Below are 18,966 nucleotides of genomic sequence, written 5' to 3'. Positions count from 1 at the left end.
ATTTTTGGGTGAGATAGCCATGTCATCCTGATGGACCCACCCTCTTTTTCCATAGAAAAGGCTTAGGCAAGATCCCTCCCAAAAACTACTATATCTGTAGCACCATGCTCAATGCTACAAGGAATGAGCGCCATCTTGGATACTCGTAATAATACGGGAGGAAGGGTAACCTTGATAGCAGCTCCCCTTCTATTTTTGCCACTCTTCCCCCTCGAAACGAAAATGCTATTTGGGGTGAAGATTGCTATGTGTCGTGTCAAGATATACGTCCCCTGATATTATGTGATATCCTTAAGTGAAATTTTAAGGATATTTGCACCAAGAGTTAGAATTCTGGAGACCTAAAGGTCAATTCTCTGGGAATATCACTGTAGCCAAATATCCCTTAGAAAGCTACCAATAGGAACCTTCCATCAGGACGACATGGTTATCTCACCCAAAAATAGATTTTTTGCTTCGCTTCAAAATCCGTTTTCTCATTTTTCATGATATTTAAACCATGAACAGTATATTTCACGAAGGTCTTGTGATAGGCCGAGAGAAGGTTGTGACTCAAAGGCAGGATGAAAGCAACTGAGTAAATTTATTACAGAACATCCATTTTAATATACATAAACTCCAGGCAAAAAGTGCACAGAGACATAACAGGCAATTTCATGTTCAATCGACACCGCACCGGTTAACAGTTAACGGTGAGAAAAACAGACATGTTATTTCAGGTTCTTAACAGTGCGAAGGGAGAGAGAAGATACAAACATAATATATACACAAAATGAAATGTCTTTACTCTGTACAATCGTGTGACACACGGTTGGTAGAGTCTGTATAATTTATTCATTATTTTCAATCAAGTCTGTAACTTAATATATCTGGCCAAGCTCTGTAGATTTTAACTAATAGGTTTAACCAATGTTTTTTTTTTACATTCTAAGCATGCAGTGTTTTTTTACCAATGTTTCTATTCCATAGGCCTAGTTAGTACATTTCAGCAATATTTTTTTAAAGGTTTCAGATAGCCTGGATTTCAGGAAGTATTTTCTACAAGTACCTCAAATCATATGTTACAATAAACAAAGATTGGTGAAATTAGTGTTAGACATGATTAAAATCAACACGATAGCCACCCAATTGTGGGAATCAAGAGGGGGTAATTCTATGAATAAACCTAATTAACTAATTAGTGGAATTACAGTTGCTTATAAATAAGAAAAATAAGACCGTAATTGGGTACTATATGTACTTCACAGTCAATATTTCTATAAGTGTTCATTTCTAACCACACTGTGATATGTTTATGATACAAGAGTTGAAATTTAACAATGCTTTGTAAATAGTTAAAAGTAATTACTATTGAGAGTTGTACAGTATATTGCAAGCAAAATCATTATTGTTGCCGTTAAATTAGCTTATTAGACTTTAATTTATTTTTCAACAAGAAGTTAGCTTGACTTAAGAACATTTAACCCTCTCACTGATGAACCTTGTCAGTCGCAATGCTTGAAGGAGGTAATTTATAATCAATATACTTTCCAAGGTAACAGCTCGTCATAAACATACCGTCAGTAAACCACTTCAGTTACATTGCCTGCCACAACGACCTTGTTATAGAAGTGACTGGGTCCTGTCCAAGCTTTAAATATAGTCTGCCCACAAACATCGTGATTGTCTGCCACATTCTCATAGCTCATTCTTGTAGGTAATAGGTTGGCCAGGGCACCAGCTATAAATTGAGATACTACTGCTAGAGAGTTATGGGTCCTTTAACTGGCCACAGTACTACACTGGATCCCTCTCTCTGGTTATGGCTCATTTTTCCTTTGCCTACATATTCACTTAATAGTCTGGCATATTCTTTCTACATTCTCCTGTCCTCATACTCCTGACAACATTGAGATTACAAAATAATTAATCTTCACTCAAAGGGTCAAGTACTGCACTATAATTGTTCAGAAGTTAGTTTCTTCTAGGTAAGGGTCGAAGAGATTCTTTAGCTTTGGTAAGCAGCTCTTCTAGGAAGCCAATCCAAAATCAAACCATTGTTCTTTAATCTTGGGTAGTGCCATACCCTTTGTACCATGGTCTTCTACTGTTTTGGGTTAGAGTTCTCATGCTTGAGGGTGCACTCGGGCACACTGTTCTATTTTTTGTGTGTGTTTTTTTTTAGAGTTTATATATGAAAAATTTATTTTAATGTTTCTCTTCTTAGAATATTTTATTTTGATTATTCATTACTTCTCTTGTGGTTTATTTATTTCCTTTCCTCACTGGGGTGCTTTTCCCAGTTGGAGCCCTTGGGCTTATATCATCCTACTTTTCTAATGAGGCTTATAGCTTAGCTAATAATAATAATAATAATAATAATAATAATAATAATAATAATAATAATAGGTAATTATAAGACCTTAGATAGTGACCAACTCGACTGGTGTGTACAGCATATCCATGTGCCACTTGTCAGAACAGAGGAACAATGAGACAATGTTTATTTACGAGTGAAGCAAGCCACGGTAGAGCAGAAACCACTGGAGTGACGGCCAATTACAATGCATGTGGGCGGATCATGTGGGCTGGGCAGAGTCGCTGCCCTTAGTTATTAATTTCCAAAACAACGTGGCACTTGCCATACAATCATTACTAAACATTGCCAGTCACATTGCCTAGTGGGGGGATATTGCTCTGCATATCCATTATGTCATTTGCAAGCACAGCGTAGGTCAGAATAAAACCATGCACAGCTATGAGAAAGCCATTCCCCAAGGGATACCCGCCAAAAACTACAACTTGTGGCGGGAGTTCAAGAAGGTTTTCCCGCAGGATGTGAAGTTCATCATATGGCAGCAGACCCGGATGATGTCGCTCAAGACGGACTGTTCTTTTCAGGATTAACAAGATGTGTTCATACTGTGGAAATAAAAATCACAAGATTTAGAACCCATCTCACACTTAAAAAAAAAAAAAAAAAAAAAAAAAAAAAAAAAAAAAAAAAAAAAAAAAAAAAAAAAATAAAGGTAATTGTTGTCTTTGGAATTCTATGATTTACTTTATTTTTGTAATGTTCTGAATATATTGTGCTAACAATACTAATTTGAACTTGTATCGGTTTTGAGTCAGCATTGTAGTGTTGAGAGAGAGAGAGAGAGAGAGAGAGAGAGAGAGAGAGAGAGAGAGAGAGAGAGAGAGAGAGAGAGAGAGAGATGCACTCCCACGTCTTCGTCTTTTTAAAAAAATCTGGTATGTCAAATGCAACCCTTCCGTGTTGTACCAATCTTTTCTTAAGTGTTCCAATTTCTCGTTGGATTTCTCCTTAAATTCAAAGACCAATGTGACGGCCAACCAAATGGCCCTAGCTAGCCAAGACCCAAGAGTAGGAAACAAGAAAGAGGAACAGAAATAAAGGAAGGAGTTGTAGGCTCAATCAATTAGACATGCCTACTTAAAGATAAAGGATTAGAGGCTTATCAGAGTTAAGTAAGGCAGAGGCATGGGTAATTCCAAAGTTTAGCAGTTGAGGGAAAGAAACAATCGTAGACCAATAAGATCCGGGATCTCTAATTTCTATAAGATAAAGGTGTGACATCACCGGCATAACGGATATTACAGAGCCACTTGATTGGATGAGGAAGTCTTTCTTTGAGATTAGTAGAACAGCAAGTGAAGAAATACCAATAAAATGAATGGAAGTAACTTATTGGAGGCAAGAATAATAGAGAAGTAAGGGATAGTCATTATTCAAACAAAATTGTCTTTGAATTGATGCATTCAAAGAATTAGACAAAGACAAAGGATCTACAGGTAGATACAAGACCAATGTAGAAAAGGGTAATTGAGGCCAACACAAAGGTTTCAATGGAATATAGTAAGCCACTTTTGACATTTAAAAATTTTATCTGTCATTTAGAAATTTGAATTTTGTGATCCTTTCAAAATAAGTTTGGAGTAATTTGAGCATTAAAAAGTTGATAGAAGTTATTGTTCAACAACTTGTTTTAAATAGAAACAAAAAAAAAAGGGGGTTCAGAGGTGAGACAATGATAAACCTAAATATTGTGTAATGGCAGTTTTGAATCAGACTGATTTATATAAGCACATAATTAGAATTCTATAAAGGGAAAAATAACTTGAGCTTTCATGACAAGAGGTAGGATAGTAAATGTAAAAACATAGATCGTTGAATTATTGACAAAAGTTTGATCAGAAAATGAGATGGAATCAAGAGGATCACTAACTACCAGGATATAGAGTACCCAAGAGAATAAATCCAACAGAAGCAACACCGAGATGAATAAAGTAGCATATGTTGTATAGTATCAGGAATAACAACAGACATAGTATAGTGCTAATGCATTCGCCTAGCATTTGCATAGTGACAAATCAATCCCAGCCTGAGACCAATAGTGTAAGCTGTTTACTGGTGAGGTTACTTCTGTGGGCTTGCCCGGCTGATGTTCTGGTGCATGTCTCTACTGATGATACTGGAACTGTAACCAGACCAATTTAAGCTCTAAAATGCAAGAAATTAGAAATTTAAAGTAATTTGTATTTTTCCTTACGATACAAACCTTGAGCTCTTTATTAGGGAATATGCTTTCAGCGAAGCTGGAAGACTAGCCATAAGACTTTTAGCGAGGTGTAACTACTCCACTGCTAGTTGGGGGGGGGGGGGGGGTAACCACGCTCACACGCATGCACCAGTGTTGTCTCATCACTTTTAATAGCAGGTAAGATTTGAAGGGGGATAGGTGATGGCGGGCCAAATTTGTATAAAGAGCTCAAGGTTTGCATCGTTAAGAAAATAAACATTTCAAATTTGTCATTTGTTCCATCACTAAGTACAAACCCTTTCACTCGTTAATAGGGAAGACTCATCATCAAGGTGGGCGAAAGTCCTAACCAACTGGCTGGTTTCTGACCCTGGGTTTCCACCAGTACTATGCAAGCATAAGGGGGAACACCCTGACACCTCGCTAAAACTCTATGCAATAGCCCACTTTAGCGGCCTGAGCAATCTGTGTGATTGCGTGATACTAGCAGTGTGACTAGTCTGAGTAGGAATTCTCAGAAATCGTAAGATTCTTTGAACCACCCATAGACGTTATCCAATCCCACCTCGCCAGGGGGTATGGGGACACAACAAATATATGTTCCTATACAGTACCAGGTTACACAAGGGAAATGGTTATTACCTGTAGACAGAGGAACCAGCTTGCAGAGTACTATAGGTGCTGTTCCCAAGAAAGGGGTATATGAAAGAAAGAGGCAGTCATAACATTCATCCCAGTCTTAATTCTGGGTAACCTCTGCCCTCTACCATCTGCTACTTGCCCATCAAAGAGCTTGAGGCATTTAAACTACTTGTTGTACAGCCACCACAGGGCCGATGGAGAACATCTCCATGTTCCTGTGGGTCACATATCGCAGGGTAGCGAGAAGTGAAGGTCGTCTAACGCTTCCACACACCCGCTTGAGGGACCTGCATCAGAGATTAGTTCTTCTTAAACGCTAGAGACGTACCAATAACCCTAATGTCGTGAGTTCTAGGTCTCCTTGTCTGTGGGGATGGATCAGGAGTCAAGGCCCAGTCTACGACCTTGCGAATACACGCTGAGATCATGTTCTTGGACATGCTTCTCTTGACCTCAAGAGTGCTCTCACTCGGGGCGAGCTCTGCACTTCTTTTAAGGAAGCACCTCAAAGTCCTCACTAGACTAAGTAGTGATTGATCCAGGTCATCGGTTACATTACAGACACTCAATCTGGATGGGCCCAAATCTAGGATCCGCTACTCCCAGATTTGGAGTCTTGGTGACCAAGTCACGGACGAAGCCAAGCATTATCTTTCCCCATCCCCTTGAATGGGAGACGTCATAGGAAAGACCATAGAGTTCCCTTACTCTCTTAGCCAAGTCCAAAGTGAGAAGGAAAACCACCTATAAGGTCAGGTGAAGATCTGAAGCCTGGCGTAATGGTTCATAAGAAGCTCCTTTCAGAGCTCAAAGGACACGAACCATGTTCCATGGAGGTGGTCTAATTCCAACTGAACTAGGGACAGGTAAGCTCGAAATTCCGCATGAGGAGAGACAATTCCAACGATGATGAAATATTAACTCCTTTCCATCTCAAGGCGATTTTCAAGACTGAGCAATACCCTTTCATCGCCAAGACCTAGAGGAGCTTTTCCTCCCGAAGGTATACAAGGAAATACGCTATTGCTGGAATAGTGGCATCGAGAGGAGAGATATCCCTTCCACGACACAAATGACAAAAGACTGCCCACTTAGCCTGGTACACAGTAGCTGAAGATTCCTGGAGGTATCCAGACATCTTCACAACGTTTCGAAAATCCTCTCTGCGTGAGATGCTGGATAACCTCCAGGCTTGAAGTCATATTGACTCTACAGCTTTGTGGTAGATCTTCACGTGTGGTTGTCTGAGTACATCATGACGTGAGGGGGGTTTTCTCGGGACTTCAGTCAGCAGCTGAAGAAAGTCCGGGAATCATTCTGCAGGATGCCATAGCAGAGCTATGAGGGTCATTGCCAAGTTGGTGGACAATCTTGCCTTGTCAAGAACCCTTCTCTTGGTAAAAGTTATAGACATCGATGTTGTCCCACCGTTGTTGGAATGCATCTTGCTAAAGAGCCTAGGGATCTAGCACTTGGAAACAACACAGCGGGGGCTTGTTGTTCTCCAACGTTGCAAACAGCTCCACCGCCGGGAAACCCCACAAAGTCAGAACTTTGTTGGCTATTAGATGATTAAAGACCAATCGTAGCCCACTATCTGAATCACGATAGGATACTGAGTTGTCTTCTGCACATCTTAGCGTCTCCACTGCAAGATGGCAAATGTGCTGAGAAAAGGTACCGCCTTGCTTGTTTACATATGCCACTACCGCAGTGTTGTCACTCATCAACACCACAGAGTGACCCGCCAAGAACTGTTATAGGGCTAAGAAGGATGCCCTCGTCTCCAGAAGGTTTATGTGCTGGAATCTTTCAGACTTGGACCAGAGCCCAGAGGCCTTGTAATGCAGCAGATCCCCCCCCCCCACTCTTACTTTGATATATCTGAAAAGATCATCAATTCCGGGGGAGGAGAGACGGTCGACTCCTCAGTGGAGGTTCTCGTCAGACACCCACCATCTCAGGTCCATCCTCTGCTTGGGTCCCATGGGGACCAGCTAGTCTGGTGAGTCTTCATGCTGAACCCAACTGGACTTCAGCCACCACTGAAGGGATCATATCTGTAGCCAGCCGATGAGCACATGTAACCACTGCTGCGCCGGGAGTGTGTCTCATTATAAGAAGGGGCTTGCTACATTCTTCAGACTCTGGATACTGCTGTCGAAAGAGAAGACTTTCTGCCGGTTAGGTGCCTTTGATCATACCCAAGTATACCAGTCTTTGTAAATGTAGAAGGGAGGACTTTTGAGATTTACCGCAATCCCAAGATCGTGACAAAAACTCGAGGAGTCTGTTTCAGTGTTGAAGAAGGCTCATCACTGAGTCTACTGGTATCAGCCAGTCATCCAGATACAGTGGAACCTCTACATACGATCTTAATTCGTTCCAGGACCTGCTTCGTATGCTAAAACAATCGTATGTTGGAGCAAATATTCCCATAAGAATACACTGCAGTTTGTATAATTCGTTCTACAGCCCAAAACCCTATGATTACTCCTTAATAAATTACTACACATAATTACACATAACAATAATACAATGGCATTATAAAAGAGAGATGTAAAAAAGAATAATTATAAAGAAATAATGAATAAAAAAGGGTTTTTTATTGTCACTTTACCCTAGAGAAAGGCCAACGCAGGTGTAGGATTTGCTATGCAGGAGACGGACGGTCGGCGAGGAGGTAGAGATGGTGACTGTGATAACGTACCGTAACTTACTCTAACTTACACTATGTGAACTTTAACCTAACTTAGCTTATTTATTTTCTATTATTGTTTTATTTTATATTTTTTTAACATTTATTTTTCTTTTTTCTTTTGAATTTTGATCACTTACATATGACACTTCTTTTAATAAAAGAACACAGAGAGAGAGAGAGAGAGAGAGAGAGAGAGAGAGAGGAGAGAGAGAGAGAGAGAGAGAGATGAAGATGATCTTTATTGTCGAGCATGCAATAAAACAAGCTGAATAAGTGAATCCTTTAAACAAGTTTTAAAAAGTTATCGTTAATCTCTCTCTCTCTCTCTCTCTCTCTCTCTCTCTCTCTCTCTCTCTCTCTCTCTCATTAAAGACCAGATAAACTCACCAGATTTGCCTGCCTTCAAATAGGATTCTGACAGAGAGAGAGAGAGAGAGAGAGAGAGAGAGAGAGAGAGAGAGAGAGAGAGAGAGAGAGAGAGAGAGAGAGAGAGATTAACGACAATTTTTTAAAACTTATTTTAAGGATTCACTTATTCAGCTTGTTTAATTGCATGCTCGACAATAAACAACATCATCATCTCTCTCTCTCTCTCTCTCTCTCTCTCTCTCTCTCTCTCTCTCTCTCTCTCTCTCTCTCAATCTTAGTTTTCTTTGCTTCACTTTGATCTCCTTCGATGGTTTGACTGCTTTAATGGCTTCCTTCTGCTTGATGATCGTCGAGATCGTAGACCTATTCCGGCCATATTGTTTATCCAGATCACTCACACGCACACCACGCTCATGTTTTTTTCTAATTTCTTACTTCAATTCTAATGAAAGCATTGCCTTCTTCCTCTTTACACCACTACTAATACCTGTACCGAAACTAAGCTTGTTAGGACCCATGATTATACGTAAAATAACAAATGAAACGCGAGAAAAGGAAGATAATAAGCACTGTTAATAACAGACTGAACAGAGGACAACCACACAATGCGCACGAGAACAGAGAACTGACCGACTCGACGCTCAATGGCATCCCTCCGATGTGCTGCCATCTACCGGTGTAAACAAGATCTACGTCGGATGCATGACTTCGGGTGTCGAGGCAAAAATTTGATCAAATTTTACTTCAGATGTTGGAACAATCGTATGTAAAGGCAATCGTATGTAGAGGTTCCACTATATCTCAAAAGACGAATGCCGATCCTGTTGATACTAAGGAGAAAACTCTTGTGAAAACTTGAGTTGCTGTCGACAGGCCAAAGCACAGTACCTTGAACTGCTATCGTCAGTTGTTGAATATGATCTTTAAATACTTCCTTGATGATGGGTAGTGGTACCTCTACAGACGAATTTAATCCGTTCCACAGCCGACTTCGGATGTAGAAAATGTTCGGATGTCGAAACGAATTTTCCCATAAGAATACATTGAAATAGGATTAATCCGTGGTTGAGCCCAAAAACCTATGATAACTCCTTAATAAATTACTGTACTACACATAATTACACATGACAATATGCACACTAAATAAGATAATAGACATGTAAAAAAGAATAATTATCAAAAAATGATAAATAAGAAACAGGTTTTTAGCGTCACTTTACCTTAGAAAGTCCAGCGCAGGTGTTGTTGGTCTTGCTACGCAGAGAGGAGACGGACGGGCGGCGAGGAGGTAGAGAGGTTGACTACGATAAACGTACACTACGGTAACTTATTCTAACTTACACTAAGTAAACTTTAACCTAACTTAGCTTATTTATTTTTTTTATTTTCATATTTTATATTTTTTATTTACATTTTCTTTTTTTCTTTTTGATGATTAATTTTAATCACTTTCACTCTCTCCACTTAAAATTGATTGAATTTTTTTCTCTTCACTCTTTGCCGTTTTCTTTGAACCACTTCCATCCTCTTCATCACAAGTTCGCTTTGTAGTTTTTTTTAAAGAAGCTATCGATAGAAAGTTGCTTGGTACAGCTTTTCAGAATGTTTCGAAAATGAGTTAGGCAAACATCATTGAACTGCGCAACTACATGACAAAATTGCAATTTTTTTGGATGGTATTTGTCGATGAAGTCGACCACGTCTTGATATTTTCCTAACACCTCTTTTATTTGCGCCGAACCTAACACATGTTCTACCTCCTCGATCTCTTCCTCGTCATCACTCATGTGCTCAGACATAGCATGGAGTTCCTTGAGCTCCTCTGTTTTAAGTTCGTTGTGATGTTCGGCGACGAGTTCCGTGATGTCATCTGCGTCGACCTCCAGACCCATGGACTTGCCAAGAGAGACGATTTCCTCTATGTCTTCCGCTCCACCCACCACGGGATCAGGTTCGGGGTCAAAACCTTCGAAATCTCGGGGAGAAACTGCATCAGGCCACAGCTTCTTCCAGGCAGAATTGAGGGTTCATCGAGTTAATCCCACCCAAGCCTGATCTATGATCTTCAAGCAGTGCACGATGTTGAAGTGGTTTTTCCAAAATTCACGCAAAGTTAAGTTTGTGCTTTGCGTGACATTAAAGCACTGCTTGAATAGGTTCTTGGTGTAGAGCTTCTTTAAATTCGAGATGACTTGCTGGTCCAAGGGGCTGGAGGATAGAGGTGGTATTCGGTGGAAGATACAGCACCTTTATGAACTTGAATTCATCGAAGATATCATCTTCATGTCCGGGGGGGTTGAGCGGGTGCATTGTCAAGGCATAGCAAGCACTTTAAAGGCAATTTCTGCTCATGAAGATACTTCTTCACAGAAGGACCGAAAACTTGGTTAACCCATTGGACAAAGAACTGCCTAGTGACCCAGGCCTTCGAGTTGGATCGCCAGAAAACATGAAGCTGGTCCTTATCCACATTGTGTGCCTTAAAGGCCCTAGGGTTCTCCGAATGGTAAACCAGTAAGGGCTTGACTTTATTAAAGTCCCCGCTAGCGTTGGCACATAGGGCAAGAGTTAACCGATCCTTCATTGGCTTATGCCCAGGCAATTTCTTCTCTTCGGCGGTGATGTAGGTTCGACTGGGCATCTTCTTCCAAAACAGCCCGGTTTCATCACAATTAAACACCTGCTGCTCTACGTAGCCTTCTTCCTGCACGATCCTTTCAAAGCTCTTCACAAAGTCAGCTGCAGCCTTTGTGTCCGCACTAGCAGCCTCTCCGTGGCGAACAACTGAATGAATCCCGGACCGTTTCTTAAATTTTTCAAACCAGCCACGAGATGCCTTGAAATCGTCTGAGGAAGGTTCGGTTGAACTCTCCCCAGCATCACCCCCAGAGCTCTCCTCCTTCAAGTCCGTGAAGATGGCGTGCGCCTTCTCGCAGATGATAGTTTCGGTGATGGTGTCGCCAACAATCTCTCTGTCCTTGATCCAGATTAGCAGAAGTTGTTCCATCTCTTCTATGATAGGGCTATGACGTTTTGAAATGATGGTGATCCCCTTAGAAGGTTTCACTGCTTTAATGGCTTCTTTCTGTTTCAAGATTGTCGAGATCGTCGACATATTACGGCCATATTCTTTTGCAAGTTCACTCATGTTTTTCAATAATTTCTTGCTTTACGTCTAAAGAAAGCATTTCCTTCTTCCTTTTCTCACCACTACCACTACCACTTGCAAAACTAAGCCTTTTAGGACCCATGCTTTACGTAAATTACCGTAAAAGGATGCACGTAAAAAATCACGATTAAAACAGTTAATAGCAGAACGCACAGCGCACAACCACACGAAGCCGACAAGAACAGAGGAATGACCCAAGCCATGCTAATTGAGGGTCCCTCCGAGGTTGAAGTGCTGCCTTCTATCGGCGGAAATAAAAAATACATCCGGCGCTATGAGTACCACCTACCCGTACGGGTATTTTTTACTTCGGGTGTCGAAAAAAAATTTGGGTGTAGAGTAGGAACGTGTTCGAATTGTACTTCACGTGTCGAAAAATTTGGATACAACCGGTACGACGAAAATTGCTTAATTCGGGTGTAGAGTCGAAAAATTGCTCAAATTTTACTTCGGATGTTGGAAAATTCGGATGTAGATACGTTCGTATGTAGAGGTTCTACTGTACTGGGATATGTAAGTATGCGTCCTTCAAGTCCAACATGCACATAAAGTCCTGTGATCTTACTGCCTGTCTGACGTGTCTGCCGTCTCCATCCTAAATGGAGTCTGTTCCGGAAAGAAAGGTCGATAATGGGTCTTCAGCCTCCAGACGCCTTCTTTACAAGAAAGAGTCGACTATAGAAGCCTGGGGACCTGTGTAAGACCTCTTGGAAAGCACCCTTCACCAATATGGTCTGGTCTTTAGCCCTGAGGGCCAGCTCCTTCAGTGATCCCTTCGTGTACGAGCTCGACAGAACTTGACGCTGAGTCAATGGAGGGAGAGGTTGCATGAATTGGATGCGATAACCTGAACGAATCACATAGACAGTCCAGGACTCTGCCCCATGCTACAGCCACCTCTGCCACTGGCGTCGCAGGTATCCCCCCCCCACTGGTGGAGAAGTGGGGGGATTGATCTCCCTAGTGGGAGAGGCCTCGACCGCCACTTCTTCCTCCCTTACCTCCTCTATTGTTCCTACTTTCTTTCGGCTGGTCTCTGGCAGGAAAGGGCTTTTTGGACGACGACTTGAGAGCATCTGGACTCCTGCTGTTCCCATGCAGGAATTGAGGTTTCCTGGATGGAGGAGCCATTCTGTAGGATATCTAGGTCATCCACCTTAGAAGGAGAGAGTGCTGGCTCAACTTCCTTCAGGGCTCCGCTTCCCTTTCGACATCTTCTGTGCTGAAAAGACACAGTCTTTCCAATGTTGAGTTCAATAATCTTGCTACTCCAGTCGTAGGAACTTGCCCGTGCCTGTGGATCCTATCTATTATTGAGTCCCATCGACTCAGGATGAAGTTTACCCACAAGTTAACCACTTGGTGAGCAAGGAACTCAACAGTCCTAGTTCCTGAAAGGTTGACATGGACTTCCTGGTGCAGTACTGTATGTTCCTGCGACCAGTCCTTTGTCCTGATCAGGTGGCCCACTGAACCTAGCCACAGATCAAGCCACAAAGTTGTGTGCATGGCAAACTTCGCAACCTTCTCCATATTTAGGGTCTCATTAGCTGAGACCGTGATGGGAGGTCCAGCGAGTTTCTGGCACAATACAATTTTAGTCAGCGCTTCGATGGCCGGATCCAGAGGTAAAGCTGACAGTTTCTCCTCGGTTATCTCATAATACCTCTTTTGCTGGATGAAGGGGGGAGGGAGGAGCTTTGAAAAGTTGTTGGCACAAAGAGTTCGAAGCCCCGGTCATCGGAGAGAAGGCCTTCTTCCTAGCACCCTTCAAACCCCCCTCGACCAGAGCAATGCTGTATTGGTCTTGGAGGGTTTCCAAGTGCTGTGCAGATGATCCAGCACTATGTTCTTCCCTACTGGTGGTGCTGTTGAAGGATCATCCAGTCTGTTGATGGCCCTCCTGCAGGTCAAGACCTACCAGAACCTGTGGTCAGTTTCTTTCTGCTTGCCCTCCGAAAACCTTGGACCTGCTGGTCTGGGAAGAGCATTATTCTGATCGAAATCCTGGTCCTCGTCCACCAATGGGCTCTCAACTATAGGAGCCCGGGCTGAGTCGCGGTCATCTTCGTAGTGCCTGGAGGAGTCCTTTGATGTCACGGGGGCACTCCTTCTATGTCATCGTTGTCCTAGAGACCTAGAAGCTGAAGAGCTCTGCACCTTCTCCTGAGTTTGGGTCGAGGTCCTCGCGAAGCGGTTCTTCGGCACTGTCTTAGAGTCCTTACACTCCCTAGGAGGGGGAAGGAACTCTGCCAGCAGGGAAAATCTTGTAATCTCCCTACGTCTAGTGGAATCTGACGAATCCTTGGGCTGTGCGAAGGCTGCTCCGATACAGCCGATGAAGCGCACTGACTGGGTGTGGGGACCTCGATGGGAGACAGTTGGTAAGACTTGGTCAACTTGTACAGGAGTGAAAAGTATCACCTGAAGAGTAGGCTACCTCTATCTTTTCTTCTTCGACGTCATCATCGGGGACATCTCCAGCTGGGAGAAATCCTACTGCAACATCTCCGAACCTGTAGGAAGGTTGCACACCTTAAAGTAAATTGGTGAGATCATCATTGGGGGACGATGTTTCTGAGGTAGGGCTGGAACGGGACTCCTGCACCACGGGTCGGAATGTGCTGCTGTGAAACGGTGCGTTGCTGCATGTTACTGTGCTCTCGCGAGCAGGAACGTGATCACGGGCGGAGGTCAAACCATGAATGGGAGAGATGAAGCGATCACGAGTGGAAGGGCGATCTCGAGCTGGAGGGTTGGAGCTCTTTGGAGTGCTGTCGTGGGCTGGCATCTAGTCACAAGGTAGAACTTGCTGGTGACCTGGAACCTGGTTACGCACTGGAAATTGGTTATGCTCTGGAACCCATTGACGAGCTAGATCATGTTTATGAGCTGAAGCCTGATCCCGTGCTGGGAACTGGTCTCGAGCTGGACCACTGTCGAGTCTAGATGAGTCTGCTGCCTGCTGCCTAAGCGATCACTCAGTATCGCGATGGTGGGTCTGGAAGTTCCTCGGCGCTGCGAGATGGGGATGACGAGCGTTGGTTGAAATTGGCAAGGCGCCTCTGGTAGCGAGCACGCTCATGCGAAGGCGAAACAGCTGCGTCACTCGTCAGGACTCCCTTGGGAGTGTTTTAAGAGCTCCTGATAGGCTCCAAGGTGGGAGATATGCGAGATGAAGTATCAGGACAATGGATGAGGCAAACTTGGTGGGGGTGCACAACATCTTCACTTTCTAATGAGCCAAGTTCCTAGGGGTTAGAGAAAGGCATGAGTGAGACCAGACGCCTTCTCATAGTCCCATGTGGCAGGGACCATTCTGGGAAGAACGTAAACCACGAACGGGAAAAGTTTCCCTCAAGAGTGACAGGAACAGGCCTCGGACTTTGCCCCCCCCCCCCAACTTCTAATGGCTGAGCAAACTCAGAACAAAGGAGAGCTCCATCGCCGGCACGCTGAACTGGAACTGCAGTGGACGAATCTCTCAGAAAAGATGGAGACGGAACTGGGTAGACAGTGACGGACACAGACGCTAGAGACTCCTCCAGTATGAAACCTTCTGAGCCTCTAGGAGGAGGATCAAGGTCAATCTTTGAGGAAGCTGGTATGCACTTCTCCTTCGCTCCCAACTGCAACAGCTCAAGCAGACCTTCTTTTGACAGGGGACTGGCGATGCCCAAGGAATGCCACACCTGCAAAAAATCACCAACAGAAAAAGACCCCTACGAAGAAGGATGGCGGCGCTTTGCTAGGGGAAGCGGCAGTGGCCTTCAAACCTAAGGGTTGTCCTAGGGTTAAAGGGACACCACTCCTGTTCGACCACTCCCCTGGGGAGACCGATTGAGAAGGAGGTTAGGGCAAAGATCAAGGAGTAGAAGAAGGAAGTTGAGTTTTCTTTGACTTTGAGGATGCCGCCGAAGGAGAATCCCTCTTCGACTTCTTCTGACGCCTCCTACTAAGCCTCTCCCACTGAGAGGATGACCACTCCCTGCACTCCTCACAGGTGTTGCCCTGGTTACAAGGTTATCCTTGGTAGGCCGGGCACAGCGAAGGGGTGTCTGTCTCGACTGGAGGCATAAAGGTACCGCACTTGCATCCCTCAGGTCCTGGACATGTTCACATGTTGACCAGGAAGAAAAAGAGAAAGCAAAGGAAAGATAAGTCTATAATGGCCAGTCAGTATGGGCGGTGGAGAGAGATGAACGTCTACTCTCACCCAAGCCAAAAGCAAAAGTGACGAGACAACACCGATGTGTGTGAGCCGGATAGCCGATACTACCCCCTAACTAACGGTGGAGTAGTTACATCTCGCTAAAAGTCTTATGGTTAGTCTTCCAGCTTTTCCGAAAGTATATTCCCTAATTAAGAGGGATAGGGTTTGTATTTATTGATGGAACAAATAACTTTTCAGATATAAGGGCAGAAGCTATAAGCAGGAAGACTGACACACAGAACCTTATGATAGGTTCTGTCAAATAAATCAGGATAACAAGAGCACAAAAATAATAACCGTAGTCTCATAGATAAACATCCTTATAAAACTCATATTGGAATCAAAGAGACATCATTAGCAAAGCCAAAACATGGAGCAATAAGGTGTTTGGAATGCTCAAAGCATTTGGCCTTCTTAGAGATCGACTGGACTAGTTTATATGTTTGCAAGAGTAAGAGTAGGTTTTTGGAAAGAAAGGGTAAGTGAAAGAATCAACAGCTAGGCAAAAGAGTTAGATAAAACCAACTCTTCTGCAAACTCGAAGAATCACGCAAGAAAATTTTATAGCTTTAATGACACTGTACCAATGATCAAAGATAATTAAAAATCAGGTGCTATTTCACGGAGAGCATAAAATTAGAAAAGTGTTCGTGGAGAAACTGATATAAGAAGAGCTAACTGGAGAAATTGAAAGCCATGAGTGTAATTTTTTAAAAAAATGAATAATACTGTTATTGATAGCTAGTACTGGGGACTGGGAGTCTATTTAGCACCAAGGTAACATTAAGGGAAACCTCTGCAGTTGCACTAAAAAGCGTAGTATATATTAAGAAGATAGATAGCTAGAAGGAAAAAAAAGACAAAAAAGACAAAAAGTGAAGTTACAATCTGCAAGGACACAGCAAAAGACACTTAACTAATGCCTTTAGTGCACTGTGTGATGTGCAATGGCACCACTAGGCCTCTACAGAGGATAATTTCATTGCTGAAGGGCAACAGTTTCTTTATAGGCCAACTGATAAGCACTGACCCAATATAGAAGACAATGCTGTAGGTAGTCATCGGGAGAAATTTGACTGGATCAGGGAAAGCACAGCTGGACTGCTTGGTTTATATGAAATAAGGGCATTATCATTTTCTTAATCTTTCATTAATTGTTAAAACTAACCTGACCATTGATCTGGGCACCAAGTGCTCTTAGATAAGTTGTCTCTGAAAGTATCAACTTATTAAAAAATGTATATAATGTCTATTTAAAGCCAAGATTCAAGTGAAGATATAAACGTACCTCATCCATCAAGCAGTTTGAAGCGTAACAAATTAATGCCATGTGACCAACTGAGATTGCCAAAGGAATCATGTACATAATAAGACGAAAACTTTTGAGTAGTTCCAATGTGCAGAATACAGCACTGATCAAGTACACCAGGAAGTTTACTGAGGCGACATATTTTATAATTTTGATGAGCAAAACGAAAATCTCTTGCACTTTATCTATGTAGTCATCAGTAAGTTTGACACTTTCTTTACTGAAAGCAGCTGTTGGAATGTTACGGTCTCTCTGTGGGCCAGATGTTCTTTGTAGAGATGTCAAAGTGTTGTGATATAAATATTCAACCTCTACTTTAAGTGCCTCATAGACTAGTCTCATCCACTCTATGAACACCACGCAAAACCATGTTGTTATGGCTGGCTGAGTGAGGTAAAAAAACTGCAAGATGTAGAAGGGCCATTCACTTTTCAGGGTGCTCCATTCTGTTACTTCAAGAATACCATTCACCCATGCAATTATGAAGGCAACAATGGATAGGAATAATGTTATTAAGGGCACATAAAAGAGCGTTTTCTCGTGTTCCTGGAATTTCTGGGAATTTATGAACTCAGCCTTTGAAGAAAGGGCCTTCTGCTTTCTACATGGCATGTGAATGTGTAAAGGGGTCTTGAATCCGACTTTAAGCTCACACAGGTTGGATATGTCATCTAAGATCTCTGGGAGGTACTTGGCTATTTGTTTAATTGAATAGGTGGTAATTGCAGGAGCAACAGCAAACCCTAAAATGAATATAGATGTTTCTACTACATCATCAACTTGATCCAAATTCTCATTTAGATTAAAAGTCTTTATGCCATATAATGCAACACCCAGACCTATGAGTGGCCACAAAAACCAAAAACTGTAGGCTACGGCGAAAGAAACTGCTTGTACAGTGTACAATGACTTTGAAGAATCCCATCTGAATGGAAATAGGCCCAAACATCTATAAATACTGAATATTAACTTGTTCTTTTCCACCAAACATCTCTCCCTCTTGGGTACTATGGTTTCGGTACTTTGAGTGACAGATATGCCCAACTCCATCTTTCTACCATCCATTGATACTATTGAACTGTAGTTTTCATAAGTAACTTTTACCAAACATAGAATTACAGTATATTATGTTACGATAAACCGCGTTTTATCTGGAAATATCAGTCACTGTATATTAAACTTTTAATTTCCAAAATAATCTTTTCCAATTATAGAATTTGATTGTTTTTAAATTCGTTGATATTATATAATTTTCAAGGGCAAAGATTATTGTTACGGTTTGTTAAACATAATTTTCCTGATTCACATTTATTTTCACAAATTGTGGACTAATATAAAACATGCATATATCATCTTCTATGGTGAAATTTTCAGGGACGTTTTACATAAGTTTTCGGGCACTTCACTTTTCTCCGTAATGAGACTTCCTGTTTTACTGCACTATATTATTTTCGAGTAGGGTCGCAAGTACACCGTAAATGACACACCCATAAGGAGCTTTTGTGCAATGATGAAAATATGCAGAATATGGTAATTTAGCCGGATGATTTAATCGTTATTCAACGGCTGCAGCAGGAGAGATGCTAAATTGCAAATGCTTTAAATTCTTGCTTGATGCAAACTGAACACTCTAGATCCAGTTCCAATCTTTGCTATACTCCTGCATGCTATTGCTCTTACGATAAGTTATCAGCATCACTATCGTGGGTGCTAATCTTAATCACTTCAAGTGTTGATAGTCAATAACCTTATCTATCTGGCTTTCACATACTTAATTCACAGAAGATGTCTTTGTTAATAACTACATTTATCTCAAGTGTTTTGTGTGATCAAAACATATACTTTACTGATATATGTTCACCAGATATACAAATGCAGTTAGTCCACTTGGCACCAACCAGCATATAAATGCCCGATTGACAAGTATGATTGAATGTTTATGAAGCAAAGAAATAAGTGTACTTTTTTAAAAGGCTGAATGTGTCTAAAGTATATATAAAGTTATCTTTACTTATGGAGTTG

The 18,966-nt window shown here is 42.1% G+C and overlaps 1 protein-coding gene across 1 annotated transcript; it reads right to left on the bottom strand.

Annotated features, from left to right (window-relative positions):
• Positions 1 to 564: 564 nt before the first annotated feature.
• Positions 565 to 18,596, bottom strand: LOC137621584 (uncharacterized). The gene is made up of 2 exons (XM_068351995.1): positions 16,924 to 18,596; positions 565 to 2,901 (listed from the first exon to the last, which is right to left on the bottom strand). Exons 1-2 carry the CDS (start codon positions 18,007 to 18,009, stop codon positions 2,635 to 2,637), a joined length of 1,353 nt encoding a protein of 450 aa, XP_068208096.1. The 5' UTR covers positions 18,010 to 18,596; the 3' UTR covers positions 565 to 2,634.
• Positions 18,597 to 18,966: the final 370 nt, after the last annotated feature.

This window comes from Palaemon carinicauda, chromosome 28, assembly GCF_036898095.1.
Source record: "Palaemon carinicauda isolate YSFRI2023 chromosome 28, ASM3689809v2, whole genome shotgun sequence".
Lineage (NCBI taxonomy): Eukaryota > Metazoa > Arthropoda > Malacostraca > Decapoda > Palaemonidae > Palaemon > Palaemon carinicauda.
This window is presented reverse-complemented; position numbering and strand designations above follow the sequence as displayed.

What these genes read in the sequence shown, in the direction of transcription:
- LOC137621584 (XM_068351995.1), bottom strand. Translation starts at nt 18,009, where the DNA reads ATGGATGGTAGAAAGATGGAGTTGGGCATATCTGTCACTCAAAGTACC. An exon ending in CAAACTGCTTGATGGATGAG is followed by an intron (nt 2,902 to 16,923) that starts GTACGTTTATAT and finishes TTATTTCCACAG; the next exon opens with TATGAACACATCTTGTTAAT.